Source organism: Ahaetulla prasina, chromosome 15 (genome assembly GCF_028640845.1).
Source record: "Ahaetulla prasina isolate Xishuangbanna chromosome 15, ASM2864084v1, whole genome shotgun sequence".
Taxonomy (NCBI): domain Eukaryota; kingdom Metazoa; phylum Chordata; class Lepidosauria; order Squamata; family Colubridae; genus Ahaetulla; species Ahaetulla prasina.
Window position 1 is genome coordinate 2,144,703 of NC_080553.1, and position 15,087 is coordinate 2,159,789.

The 15,087-nt window shown below is 42.4% G+C and overlaps 1 protein-coding gene across 1 annotated transcript in view; it reads left to right on the forward strand.

Annotated features, from left to right (window-relative positions):
* Nucleotides 1-15,087, forward strand: part of SPPL3 (signal peptide peptidase like 3) — a 101,943-nt gene that overhangs the window by 56,464 nt on the left and 30,392 nt on the right. Inside the window, exon 2 of the mRNA XM_058158691.1 lies at nt 10,514-10,591. Coding sequence (XP_058014674.1) covers nt 10,514-10,591 — 78 coding nt within the window. The remainder of the gene's footprint in view (nt 1-10,513; nt 10,592-15,087) is intronic.

The following is a 15,087-nucleotide window of genomic DNA, read 5'->3' on the forward strand; positions in this document are numbered from 1 at the left end:
AATTGACCTGGTTTATGCCTCCTTAGCCTCTATTAAGCTAATATGTGCACAAATGTTCCTTCTTAACTCTACTCCTGTTTTCTCATCTACCCACATTGGTACACTCCTCATGCCTCATCTTTGCCCTCCAGTTGTGTTTCCACCAGCCAGATTCTCCTGACGCTTCAAAATGCCTCACTGGAAATGCATTGTTCTCATTGTACATATATGGACTCTTCCCTTGGCTGTCCTTGCTTCTCTGCTGCCCAGTTCCATCTTTGGAGTCTGTTCCCACCGTAGCCCTTTTGCAAGGCCTACATGTGGCTGCTTGCACTGTGCCTTTATTTTGCCTGCTAATTCCATGGGTGTTTTGCACCTGCTGAAATTAGGATGTGAAAATGTTCTGCGTAAATATGGAAGTAGAGCATGCAGGCAGGAGATGCTTAGTTCAGTACCGAATGGGGAATAAGACTTGAGAAGGTAGATGAAAGTGGGTTGGCTGTCTTAAGACTTAATCTTCACCACCCAGGAGGATTAAGCTAGCCGATGAAGTAAAGGTAATTGTGATAATGCTGTCCTTGAATTTGTGATGTTCAGAGGAGGAGTAATTAAATTTGTATACGGAACTTCAGAAGCGCAGTTGTTGATGAACTCCCTGTAGTTTGGATACAATAGCTTGAAATCCTATTTTCAAGGAGAAATATGTCCAGAAAAGATAGAATATCCTATGGAAAGAAATTCCACAACCCCATGGAAAAAGCACAATCTCTACAAGAAGGAAGATGAGAGGACTCTGCATGAAAGAGCTCAGCCTGAAAGTAGGTATTGCTTGTGGAAATGATGAAGAGAAAAAGGAACAAGGACAGAAAATGGAAGGGGAATATAACCCAAAAAAGACCAGAAGGTTGTTCCCAGAAACTGTAGGAGCTGTCTCTGGGAGTTCATGCTCATTGCACACCAGTGGTGCGACACAGCTGCTCAAAAGCAAGTTGCAATCTTAAGGTTCGTTCCCAAGAGCACAGGGCCTTTTGATCACAAGAAGTCGTTTGATTCTACTCTGTCCTGCTCAGATCCACAAGGAGTACTGGCTGGCATGTCAGTTCAAAAAGGATCATGGGAAGGGTTTTTCTCAATCAACTGTTTGGTGTATTGTTGAAGCCAAGGGGGTGCACGTGTGCTTATATATTTATTAATATGCGGACCATCTCAGTATCCAAAGCAGGTCAGAATAAAGTAGATATTTTTTCATATAACCTTTCCCATTGATCCACACTTTGAAATTTTGCATACATTTTATCATGCAATTTTTAGTCCTGTTTCCATATCATATTTCAGTAAGTTTGTGAATACACTATAATGAATGATCTTAGTTTTATGTGAATGCTTCAGATTCTGTCATTTTTCTCAAATTCTGATTATTAGTATTTTGCCTACAAGCATCCGTCAAAGTCAATGTGTCCATGTGTTGGAAGACTTTTTTTGTGTTTGTGTGTGTGTGTGTGTGTGTGTGTGTGGATCTTTCCTCCCCGCCTCCCGAAGTGGTTTATCTAAATTCAATCTAGATCTCCATTCCTGTCTCTTACAGAGGGGTGATTTCCCCCTCTGCATTTCTACCAGCATGTGGCAAAATCTTGTATGAAATTATTAGGCAGAGCCCTGCATGGTTAAGTACATAAACAAAGCAAAGGAAAGGCCCTATAAGTGGCCCAGCCAGGATTAACAGCTGAAAAATAAGGTGCTGGTGTCATCTTAGAAATTTAATGGCTTTGTTAGCAATTATAAAATAAGATAATGAAAAATATGATTATGTGAATCAAAGTTTTCTAAGGCAGAATTTTGAGAATCACCTGTTTTATATTTACTGCTAAGTTATGATGAGGTTTGCTTGTTTTTATTTAGCACTGTCAGAAATGTTCTCTTCTTCCCACACCCAAGCTGTGGTTTAATATGATATGTGAATCAGGTTAGTAGTCAGCCCATGGCTTAAACGATTCTGATTTAGCACGATATGCGAATGCCTTAGTCTGGTTTTCTCAGGCTTGTTTTGATTGCAGCCTTGGAATTCTTCCCTCCCGCCTGTTTCCTGCGGTGCACAACTGCTTTGTCCTCTTTATTGAACCTACTTCTTCATGCTCAGCCCTGTGTTTCTCAACCGTAGCGACTTCAAGTGAAGTGTGGACTTCAACCCCGGGAGTTACTAAGTCCACACTTTGTAGAAGTGACTCCGTTGCCAGCCTTTAATTGATATGCAGCTCAGGATCAGGGCAATTGCTTCACTTACAGTAAGCTGCCTGTTTCCAGCAATTTGGCTTTTTCTTAATGTCTCCTGGTGCAGACAGATAAAAATGAGTTATGTCACCTTTTCATCTACTCTCAGCCCTCTCAGGTAAAACAGCAGGAAACAACTAGATGAGCTAATTTTATTTTATTTTATTTTAAAAGTACATTAACAGAATCTTTCAAGACTGAAGTCCTGCCATCCCTTTTAACTGTCTGATCCATTAGGGCAGGACCCAAAGTACAAAAATAAACTTCGGACTTCTGATCTGAGTTACACTTTTCACAATGCAGAAGGATGCAGTCTGCTTGAGGAGGAAGGATCCTGTTGTGACTCGTCCTCCCTTTTCTCTTCAGCCGGGCCCCTCCGGTCTCCAACCGGGTCTGTTATCAGACTCCGAGTCTGATAATGAAGATGAACGGCCTGTCATGCCTCCAGCCCCCGGCCCTGGCCCCATGCCCGGAGACAATTCCAGGAGTGAAAGGAGTAGCTCAATAAATCTCACTCATACAGCATGTGTTCCTTTGGCTCAGCCCTCAGAGCAGGAAGCCAGCCAGGTATTGGAATTGCTCGGGCCTACTCCTTCTGACCCCTCCCTTTCCCAGACAGCAGATTTAGCTGAAAACGATTCAAAGTGGGAGGAGCCTTGCTTCCGGAGATCTGAGAGGCGACGCCAGCAGAAGGAAGGGAGGGGCAGGCCTGGATAAATGCTGAGTCATGGAGCCACACCCCACAGCCTATATAAAGGACCTGCTTTTGGCATTCCAACCTTGAGTCAAGCAAAGTCTTATCGAGTTTGCTGATACTGGACCCTATCGCTGAAGTCACAACTTGGACTCCTGCCTGCCCTGATAAACCTCGAAGGAACTTGGCAAGCTGCAGAGCTTCGTTGACTCGTTCGTCGGAGTGGGGGGGTGGGACACGACAGATCCCTAGAATTCAGTTTGAGCAGTTCCAACTGAAACTAGCTTGACCGATCAGTACAGTACAGACAGCAAATTATGACATGGGTGTTTTGTGCGTAGGACATGCAGTGCTTTAATAAGTAATTTCACTTCTGGGATAAGGAAGAAAATATGAAAATAATTTAATTACTATTTTTTTACATACCCTTCTTTGGGTTAAGAAACAAATTTATTTTGAAACATAAAGCGCAGATTTACTTAACATTTAATAAATGGTTTTACATTGTTCCAGAATTCAAAACACTATGAATTTTTACTGTGTATTTTAAAAATTTGTGACGTGAACAAAACCTGCAGCAGTCATAAACATTTAATTGAGGCAGATAAACCTTTTCACACAAGGGAAACTGAGCAAAAGAGAGTACTAAGCTGCATGACACCTGTAATTTAAAATGTTCACCTCATAAAAGTCAAACTCTGCAACAAAAGTTTGCAAGTCTGACCATAAGGCAGACGTGACTCCATTCCAGGATTTCTTCACTGCTTTGAAACTGGTTATCTCCTTCAACCAAGCACTTATTTCACAGGAAACAAGTCGTTGATTTCCCCAAATCATTCAGAAATTAATTTATCTTAAATGAATTGTTCTTCAAATTAATTTCCCACAGATTTATTACCTGAATAAATTACTGATTAGCTATCTCTCAATATAATCATTTTCTTTGTGGCTGCCAACTCATCTTTCCCAGCTTGCTTCTCTGTCTGTCTGTCTCCCTCTCTCTGTTTGTGTGTGTATGTGTGAAGCCATGCTATTGCATCTTTTGAGAGAGGAATGCACACTCCTCAGGTGTATGTAGCCACCTCATCATCTCGGGGGTTCAAACCCTGCGTCGGGAGTTGAGCTGAAGGGCTGTATGCAATTTAGGCGACAATATATAGTAACATCCATCTCTTTTTCTGAGAATTTAAAGAAGGAAGTGAGCGGTATATACCATTTTAAACTCCCATAAAATGATCCGCATACATTTCCTCAGTTATTGAACAGATACTTTAAAAGAAGTATGTTCTTTTGATGTGAAACTTCCGTGGTCTGCTTTTATTCTTGGCATGGAATCCATCCGTTTTCTGCAGACCCAACTAAGTATTCAAATATGCTCTAGAGCAGGGGTCTCCAACCTTGGTCCCTTTAAGACTTGTGGACTTCAACTCCACAGCTTTGCTGGCTGAGGGACTCTGGGAGTTGAAGTCCACAAGTCTTAATGGGACCAAGGTTGGAGACCCCTGCTCTAGAATGCCAAACAACCTTCCCCAAGGGGTGTACACTGAAGTGCAACATTATCCCTAGTGGCAACAGTGGCTGAGCTTGATGGGAATTAAGTTCCCACCCAACTGGATGTTGTGAGCTTGGGAAAACCTGATTAAACTAGCACACAAACTCTTCTACTATCTCATCCGCACAGCAACATCTTCAGTTTCATTTGTCTTCTAGTTGGTCTTGTGTATAGGGGGCAGTTGTAAGCAAGAGTTTCACAGGGCTGGAAGGCTGAAAATGTAAATAAGCCACTGCCAGGCGCACCTAGTGTGAGAAGTGGAAAGCAGGATTCCCATTAAGTGATGGGAACTTGTAAAGATACTTAGTTGTGGATTTTTCAGGAATAGGATTTGGCCAAAAGGTTTTGTATACAATACAGAAAAGAATAGCTGATCTGCTGAAACAGGTTGGTGATATGTTGATGAAGATTCTCAGTCATTCAGATACAGTTATTTGAAGGTTGAGGCATGGCGACTGGAATTATGCTTCTTTTTAGTTTGAGACATTGCTCATCCAAGCAGCAGCTAGTTAGTTAGGCAGAGAGTTCTTGGAGATACCAACTCCTCACGGATAAACCTCAGGGGTTTCTTCCCCAAAGTGCATAGGTTGATTGAGGGGAAACCTTTGAAGTTGATCAGCCAAATGTCTCAAACTAAGGAGAAAAATAAGTTCAGTCCCCATGATTGAACCTTCAGATAAGTTGCTGATGAGTGTCAGTGTTGGATTAGCCATTTTTTTGGGGGGGAGGGGCAGAGAATGATTTGCAAGCATCTGATCAAAGATTTGGGACTTCTCAATAATAATTCCCCCCTTCTTTTTTTCCTTGCTGCTAATTTTATGACTATTGATTTCGCTGATGCCATGCATTTGTACCTTTTTTTATTTGTGAGCATTGTATTTCTACAATAGGGTACTTTTTATAAAACCCTACATGGACAAGCCAGGCATCAACAGCGAATTCATCTTATTCTGGATCAGAGCTCGTATCATTAAAAAAAATATATATATTTTTACTGCTGCAGTTAAAATCTGAGCTCTCCCATGTAGCAAGGGGTTAAAAGATATATTTCCAATATTATTATTTTAGCTTATACATTTTATAAAAATTATGTTTTAATACTGTTTTTACAAATATTAACTGTATTAGTCAGCAAGCATTGTCAAAAGTTAGCGTGAAAGAGAAAATGTCTAAACGCATACCTTGCCACCTGAGTCATTTCATTTCATTTCATTTCATTTATTTGATTTTTATACCGCCCTTCTCCCGAAGGACTCAGGGTGGTGTACAGGCAAATAAAAACAAACAAGACACTATATATAAAATGTAAATTAAAAAACTTATTATAATTTGCCTAAAAATTTAAAAATATATAAAAACTAAAACCCCGTTTAAAATTAATAATAATCTCTAATGTCATCTCTAATGTCTAGAAAGCTGTGCTTGTTACATGCGTGCGGGCTTGATTTTGATCACGTGACGACAGTGGTGCTGTAACAGCACTGATTTTGAGCCTGGGTCAGAAGTGCCTTCACTCGGCACCGTTGTAACTTATTGCAGTCGCTGAACCAATGATCCTAAGTCAAGAACTCCCTGTAGTCCTCCGTCTGTTGCTTACATCCATGCAGATGTGTCCTCCAGTGTTTTCCCCAGCTGTTCTTATCATCCCCCCCCCCCCGTTTTACTATGCCAAAAAGCATTTTGGAAAATGAAAATGATGCAGCACGCCATCATTGTTAACATAGCACAGGCAAAACTTTGCTGTACACCAAAGAAGCTATCATGAAGAAGGCAAAAAGCCGCCGCATGGGGCCTCCAGGCACCAGAGGGAGTCTGGGGATGTTGTGGAATCTACTGGTGATGGGAGAGTGGCTCTAGTCACAGAGGCCATTAGGAGATTGCACGTGTTCTCTGAGCGGGAGATGGGCGGTTAAGGAGTGTGAAATATTAAATTCTACTTAGGGTCTTCATTTATTATTTGTTTAGCACAGGGGTGTCCAACTCAAGGCCTCCAGGCTGGATCTGGTCCCCAATATGGTTAGATCTGGCCCGCAGGGCTGCTGTGGAAACACGAGGGGCTGCCTCCCGCCCCCCTGCCCCAGCTCAGCTGGGTGCTCCCCTAGGGTGCGTGCACAGGAGGCAGAGAGCGCACAGGGGGACTGGTGGTGTCTGGCAGCAACTGCAGCAGCTCATTAGCCCCACTCCGTCTCATCCTGCCCAGCCTCGCCTTGCCCCGCAGTGGCACCGACCGCAGCAGCAGGCCCGAGGAAGAGGGAATAGGGCTGGGCTATGGGATCCCAGTGCCCCAGGAGCTCGAGAGCCGGCCACGCTACCTGGCCATGTCTGCCTCATAGTCTTACTTGCACCTGGCCTCAAACCATAATGCTGATGTGACCCTCAATGAAATTGAGTTTGAAACCCCTGGTTTAGCACATGGTGTCTGCAGAGATCCTCATTTAACGATTATTCAACGACCATTCAGAGTGAATGGAACTTACGCCCGTTCCTTGAAGTTTTGGCTGTTTCAATGCCCCCACAGTCACATGATCAAAATTCAGCTGCTTGGCAGTCCACCCACATTTATGACCAGAGGGGCGCCTCAACTTCCCCCACAACTGTATCTCCCCCCCTCTCTCTCCTTTTGGCTACGCTGCACTCCACCACAATTGCAGCCCCAACTTCCTCCCATTACTGAAAAGGCGTGCCAGCCTAGCCCTATTGGACGCAGCCACTGGCCGTGTGAAACTTCAGAATACAGAGTAACAGAGTTGGAAGGGACCCTGGAGGTCTTCTAGTCGAACCCCCTGTTCAAGCAGGAGGCTCTATACCATTTTAGACAAATGACTGTCCAGTTTCTTCTTGGAGCACCCACTTCTGGAGGCAAGCTGTTTCACTGATTAATTGTTCCAACTGTCAGGAAATTTCTTCTTAATTCTAGGTTGCTTCTCTTTTTGTTCATTTTCCATCCATCACTTCATCAGCCTTCTGGTGCTTTGGAAAATAGGTCCTCCCCCCACCTTCTTCCTCAGCCTGCCACGGCTGCCTTGAAATTGTGTGAGGCCTTTGGCATTCTTATGAGGGTTTGTAAAGGCCATGCATCACATCTCATGAGCACTGAGAGGAGGAGGACGTAGGTCATTTGGGGGTGGCAGGCGATGGAGTGCAGGGTGGGTTGTGCACTCTCCTGTCCTCAGCAGCAGCCACTCCTGGCGGAGCTGCACCCTACCTGCCACTTACCTGCCTGCTGGCCTACTTATGAGCCTTCCTGGACTCTCAACTTCTGCTGGCTTTCTCCATAATTTGACTACTTGTAAGCAGGAACTCATGAGGTTGCTTCAGAGACCTGAGTCCTTCCTTAACAACATCAACACAGAGTGCTGTCACTAATTACCATGTTTCCCCGAAAATAAGACCCGATCTTATTTTCTTTTGGGCCTCGAAATAAGCACCAGGTCTTATTTTCGGCTTAGAGCCGAGGTGGCGCAGTGGATAGAGTGCAGTACTGCAGGCTACTTCAGCTGATTGCTAGCTGCAATTTAGCAGTTCAAATCTCACCAACTTAAGGTTCACTCAGCCTTCCATCCTTCCAAGGTCAGTAAAAGGAGGACCCAGATTGTTGCGGGCAATAGGCTGACTCTGTAAACTGCATTATAAAGTAGTATATAAGTCTATCTGCTATTGCTATTCAGGGGATGTCTTACCTGCTTTATTTATTTTATTTATTTATTTGATTTTTATACCGCCCTTCTCCCGAAGGACTCAGGGCGGTGTACAGGCTTACCTTAGGACCACCACAGCCAGGCCTCCCAAACCCTGATACCTGTCACGCTGCTGCCTTACTTCTGCAGCTCCTTGCCGGTGCCACTGCTTACGACAGGAGGCTGTGTGGCGCATCGTGCTCTTCCGCGCACGAATGTGAGCATCTTGTGATGTGCCACGCAGTATACTGCAGCGAGAAGTGCCACTGGTGCCATGAGCCACACATGGCACTGGCAACGCACCACACAGCTTCATGTGGTGAGCGGTAGCACCACTGCACATGGCATCTGGTTGAAAGCAGCCACAGAAGAAGTCAGCCCACAGCACAACAGGTGTCGGAGCTGGAGGCCTAGCTGCAGCGGTCCTAAGGTAAGCAGGTGCAGGGAGCTTGATTTTTACGCATGTGTCTCACCCCCACCTCGTACAACCAGATGGTGGGCAGGGCTTAACTAGTGCTTATTTTTGGGGGTAGGGTTTATACAGTAGAACCTCTGGTCACGATCATAATTCATTCCATAACTTTGGTCGCATCCCGAATTGCTCGTGACCCGGCCCTAATTTTGGAAATTTTGCACTTACCAAAAAAAAAAAAAGGCACGGAAAGGGAAATCGGCCGCAAAAACAATTTGTGCATTTTTTGTTGGGAACCCAATTTGGTCATGGTCAGAAGCATTCGTGACCAGAGGTTCTACTGTATTCAGCCCAGGCGTGAAAATCAGGCTAGAGCTTGTTTTTGGGTTAAGTTGTATTTTCAGGGAAACACCGTAGCATGGTCATGTGATGTCACACTTTATGACTGCATCATGTAGCATTGGATATTCCAGTCCTAGCTACTGTCATTACCCAAGGACTACCTGTACTTAAACAATTAGAACATGGAATAATAGGTTTCAAAGGGACCTTGGAGCTCTTCCGGTCCAATCCCTGTTGAACTTCATGTTACCGTCTAATAGAATTGAAACAGGAATATGCAAGTGCCCTTGGCTGAAGTCTTTACCACTTCAAAAGTGCCACAGCAGGAGCCCATTTTAGGGGTGCGCTGAAAGCATTTTTTTTGCTTTAAACCCCCCCCCCCTGTAATTTTGGTCCCACCTGCTCTGCACAATACAAAGGTGCTGCTACTTAGGGTTGGTTACCTTTTTAATGCTTTTAAATCTTTGATCCGCCTAGTAATTGTTATCGCATGTAGAGGTTGAAAATAGCTTGGAGTAGTGTTTCTCAACCGTGTCAACTTTAAGAGGAGTGGACATCAACTCCCAGAATTCCCCCAGCCAGCCCCTTTTAAAGTTGCAAGTTTGAGAAACACCGACTTGGAATATTTCTGTAGCCTTTAGGTTTGTCTCACTGTATAGGCCAACCAGTTAATAAAGGTGTGGTTCTTCAGATTCTTCTTGCTCTGCTGTGAATATGTTTTCTTAATGATATTTGTATATTAATGAGTTATTGTGAATCACCCTGGAGATACTAAATTGAAGAGCCAAACAAAACTATTACCTGGCATGAGGAAGAATTAAATATTTCAGCACTATTTCCTTTTTTAATTGAAGATGCTGCAGAATTGGGTCTTGAGCTGTGAAGTCCAACCTGAAGCCGATTGCATAAGTCCTCCGTATTGTGACACATTTTATATTCTGAATCATGAAGTGGTACAGCTGGAAAAAGGCCATTTAGGGCATTGTGTTCAGCTTTGTACTTGGTGTAAGATTTCAAATGACAGCATCTGCAGTGTTGAGCCTCTGCTTCGGCAGACAATAAAAGAGGGAGCCCAACTGTGGATCAGTTGTTCCCATGGCAGAATTGTTTTTCCGCAACACCTAATGAATCTCTTCCTTCTTTGTCTCTGTATCTGGAAAGATAGCGAATAGTTCTTGGCTTTCTTCTCCATGGCAGCCTTTAAGGTATTTGAGACAAGTCCCCTATCCCCTCCACTCCTCTGGTCTTCTCAAAGTGAAGCCTTTGAAGCACCTTCAATTTTCCCTGAACGTGGTCATCCTTGTAGCCCATCTCTTCCAGCAATAGTGTTCTTATAGTTCTCTTGGGCTGCCCACATTTGGAGTCATAATGTCTGGTAAATGGGTGAATGTTGAGTAGCTGAAATTGTGCCTCACACAATTTCAAGGCAGCCGTGGCAAGCTGAGCAAATAGACCCGCTAGATATTGCAACAGGTGCTTTGAGGCTTATTTTGAATCTTCAATAAACCTTTTGCCCAATTTTGGAACGATCACATTTTAGATTGGAATGGTTCATTATTGTAATATGCTGTGTCTCTCTTACCTTTCAGGGCTTATTCCCTTGTGGATTCCAGTCAAGTATCCACGTTCCTAATTTCCATTCTTCTCATTGTTTACGGCAGCTTCAGGTAAGGCCATTGGCTTTTGTATATTGCCACTCCTCCCCCTCCCCCCCCCCTACATCAGGCCTATAAACCTAGCAGTTCTGCTCACCGTGTGAGCCCAGGAGGAGATAGGACGGTCTACCATTCAGGTCTCAGTGGGCCGTTCTTTCAAGTAGGAATGTATATTGATGCTATTTCCCTGAAATGTAGAATTGCAAAGCAGGCCAGAACTGAAGAGCCGGTCATTTAACATGTTATTTGTTCCTGAAAGCTTTCATGGAAGATTTTTTTTAAAGGTTGTGAAGAAGCAGTTACTTTTATTGTGACTTATTTAAAGGTGAAAATTGAAGCATTTGTCAGTTTATTCCTAAGGCTCATTTTAATCCAACCTGCAATAAAAATTGCAATCTGGCTCTTTTATCTGAAACATGCCAGATAATTCAGGGAAAGAGTGACATATTTCTTGAATTTCTAAAAAAAATAATAAGCAAAGACTCTAGAGCTGTTACAGAAGCCTGGGAAATCTAAAAATAACACAGTATTGTGCAGTTGCTGCTCTTCTTCAGTCTTGTTTTTGTTAAATTCACAGAGATTAGATACTTTGGGGAAGAATTGAAATGTTCTAAAATTGCTATTCTTGTTACACTGAAGAGGAAGGAAGCTTACAGGGAAGGTAGGTAGGTAGGTAGGTAGATAATTTATTGATCGTTTAGTTTTATGACCTGTTTTAAAAAATAAAAATAAAGATTAAATACAAGTTAGGCTTCCAAAATAAAATAGGTAAAAGCAAATACAATAATAAGATATGTGCTAATTACAAACTATCAACATTAAAAGTATAGTAGTTTAATATAATTTAAATGCTGCTCATCTCACTCTACAAAGCAACTCATCACTTTTACATGATACCCCGATCTGTTTTATTTTTTATTTTATTTATCAAATTTAGAAACAGTCTATCTCCCTTACAGAGGACTCCAGGCAGTATACGAATAAAATATTAAATCCTAAAAAACAGTATATACTCTGATCTGTTCATTATAACAAGTTCTTAGCTGAACTGCCTTGTCTATCAACTTAGCAGTTCTGTTCACAATGTGTACATTAAAGCCCAGAAGGAAATAGGACTGTCTACAATTCAGGTCCCAGTGGGGCTGTCCTTTCAAGGTGGAATTTTAAGTATCTAAACCTAAAAGGCATACAGCTGATAATCAAATAAAACACAAACAATATCTATGATGGTTGGGGCAATAAATATACACATCTTTTCATGATATCACAAGTAATAAAAATGCTCCTATTTGGCCATGGAATTCAACAACTGAAATCTTGCTCTAGAAAAGGTTTTTCTTAGCTTTGGGTAAAACTTATTGACTGGTGTTTTTCAGTTTGGAAAGTGATTTTGTTTTTAGCCAACCAATTTAAAGATCAATTGTTTGCCAATAACTCTGTGTCTGTTTAGAAAATGATAACTAGGACTCTGTTTAAAAATTGCCTTTGTGTGGGCAGCAGTTTTGAGATGGCATTGGATGGAAAACCCATGCTGTAAAATAACTTTAGTATGTTGACTTACCCAGGAGTTGGGCTGAGTCATACTTACGATGAGGAATGGCAGGATTTATATTTTTTGCAGTCATTTACCCAACACAGGGTCATGGGCAAATCATTCTAAAAAAAGCTCAGTGACATAGGTACCAAAAATCATCTATGGAGATTTTCAGTCATCTAGGATCTCCCAAAGGTGCGTTTTCTGTATTGGGTAAAGATTATTCCTAAATAGATGAAAGAATTCAGTTGTCCAAGAAGTTTCCCACCCAGCAGCCAGTTATATGTCACACTTTTAGTTTTTGCTGAATAGCACCACTTTAGATTTTGTTTTAGTGATGTTTAAAGAATTGAGCACACAGTAGGTTTTTAGCTTCTGCAGCATTCTTCTCAGTACTACTTGGGAATGTGCCACCAGAAATGTACTGTCAGCATATAAGAGTATATTAATAAATTTATCATGCATCCTTGACATATGAGTGTCTAGAGCATATAGGAATCCTGGGATGATGTTGTCATAGAGGCTTAAAAACATTGGGGCTAGAACATTACCCTGTCTAATATCTTTATTAGAGTAAGCCTAGTCTGAGTTAGAGAACCATTTACACCAATACACACTGGGTGTTTGAATACAGGGCTTTAAGCTGGAGTAAGAGTTAACTCCAACTTTTATGTCTTGATTGATTGATTGGTTGGTTGATTGATTATGGGCCATTGGGTCAGTTCTTAGCAACCACATTCAGAGATTCTGTCCACAACCTGATCCTTTAGGTCTGATGTAGACGTGGCTGCTCTATCTGAGGCCATGCTGGTTGTCTTCTTCGCTGTCTTCCTTCCATCTTTCCAAGTATTATAGACTATTCCGGAGATCTAAGTGTCCACACAATGTGTCCAAAGTGTAATAACAAGTAAAAACTTTGGATTAGTTTGCTCTTACTTTTGCAGAAAAGGAAGAACTTTTTTCTCATTTTAGGTCATGTGTTTTAAAACAAAAGGGAGAGGAAAAAGAAGGGGAAAACATTAAGACAAAGAGGAAGAAAAGAAGCCCCCAAACCTGCAGATATGCAGGGATGCCAAGTAGGGACAGAGAGATCATCTCAGCTGGCCAGGCAGATTAGTAGAAAGCAGCTTTTTTACCACCCTGGGAAGTTGGGGGTGGGGGCATTTCCCCACTTCTGCCCTCAGGTGAATACAGGGTGAATGAGGTCAGCAGAGAGTTCCAGATTTGCTTCCTCCTTTCTCTTTACTGAACTGGGTGAACTTCAGGCATCCCTACTTAGGAGGCCCAGGGAAGGCCAGGCTTCATATTGAGACCAAGTGCCCGGTCCTTCCCTCCAGGTCGAAAGGAATAACCAGGTCAAAAGGACAGTTATGTGATATGGAAGATGGAGACAGTATTCAGGCACATAACTTTCATAAGCTGTTTAACCTGGATTCCTACAGCATGGTAATCAAAAACCCAACAAGAACCTGAAACATGGATTCTGAGAACGCTTACCAGTAGCACCAAAAGGACCAGGGGGAAGTCAGCTGCCTTCCCTCTCTTGTCTAAACTGTATCTAAAATTTCATGATGATGACGGTGATGATGATTTTGCCAGTAAAATATGGACAGAACCCATTTCTGTTTGGGAATAAATGAATAGCTATCCTAGCACTGACAATCCCATTAGAGCCCTGGTTGGTCTCCAAGTCAATCATCCAAAGATGGTCTCACCCTCCCAACAGAGGGCCGGAATAGCTCAGGCTGGTAAGAAGCCTGTTATTAGAACACAGTAGCCTGCAATTACTGCAGGTTCAAGCCCGGCCCAAGGTTGACTCAGCCTTCCATCCTTTATAAGGTAGGTAAAATGAGGACCCAGATTGTTGGGGGGGCAATAGAATAGAATAGAATAGAATAGAATTTTATTGGCCAAGTGTGATTGGACACACAAGGAATTTGTCTTGGTGCATATGCTCTCAGTGTACATAAAAGAAAAGATACGTTCATCAAGGTACAACATTTACAACACAATTGATGATCAATATATCAATATAAATCATAAGGATTGCCTTAAGTTGGTAAGTTGACCTTAAATTGATAAGTTGACTTTGTAAAAAAAATATACAAATAGAATGAGACTATTGCCTTATACACTGTAAGCCGCCCTGAGTCTTCGGAGAAGGGCGGGATATAAATGTAAACAAAACAAAAAAAGAGTGCAAAGCTTACTTAGGTGGATACATGAGGCATCATCACTAATTATTAGGGCGATGACCATGTGGGATTTCAAAAGTGCTTTGGATGGCTCCAAGCAAACCAAAACATTTAAGAGAGAAGGTGTTGCTAAAACTCTCAGATCAGTGGAAAAGGTAGAAGATTTGGCTTTGACTCCCCAGCAGTATACAGCCAGAGCCATGACCACCAGAACAGCAGTGCAACATAGGTTATGGTGAGAGACAGTCAAGTGAGAGATAGATCAGCACCTTAGTTGTGGACAAGGTCTCTATGTTAAAGAAGCCGGGGACCAGATCCATTTTGAAAACGAAGGCAAGAAGGAGCCTTCCCTTCAGAAGTTGTGTTTCCCCCATCACTGGAGACTTTTAAGCTGAGCCTGGACAGCCACTTGTCTGAAATGATAGAGGGTCTCCTGCTTGAGCAGGGGGTTCAACTAGAAGACCTCCAAGGTCCCCTTTAACTCTGTTATTCTATGTTTTAAGAGCAGGTGCTGTTTCCTAGAGTTCTAGGCATTATGTTTCTTTCTTACTTTGAGTGAAAGGAAGCGGTAATATTTGAAGTGATATCACCACCCCCCAGTTGAATAGGTGCCTAGAGCATTGGGCTACAAGCAGACCTTACTTGCAAACAAAGATGGTGCTGGATTGGACTTTGTTGTAGAATTCAAAGCAAGACCAGGAAATATGTTCTTATCATCTCCCTTCTTTCAGCTGAAAGAAATGAAAAAATGTAAGGGAGAAATACAGGTAGTCCTCAGC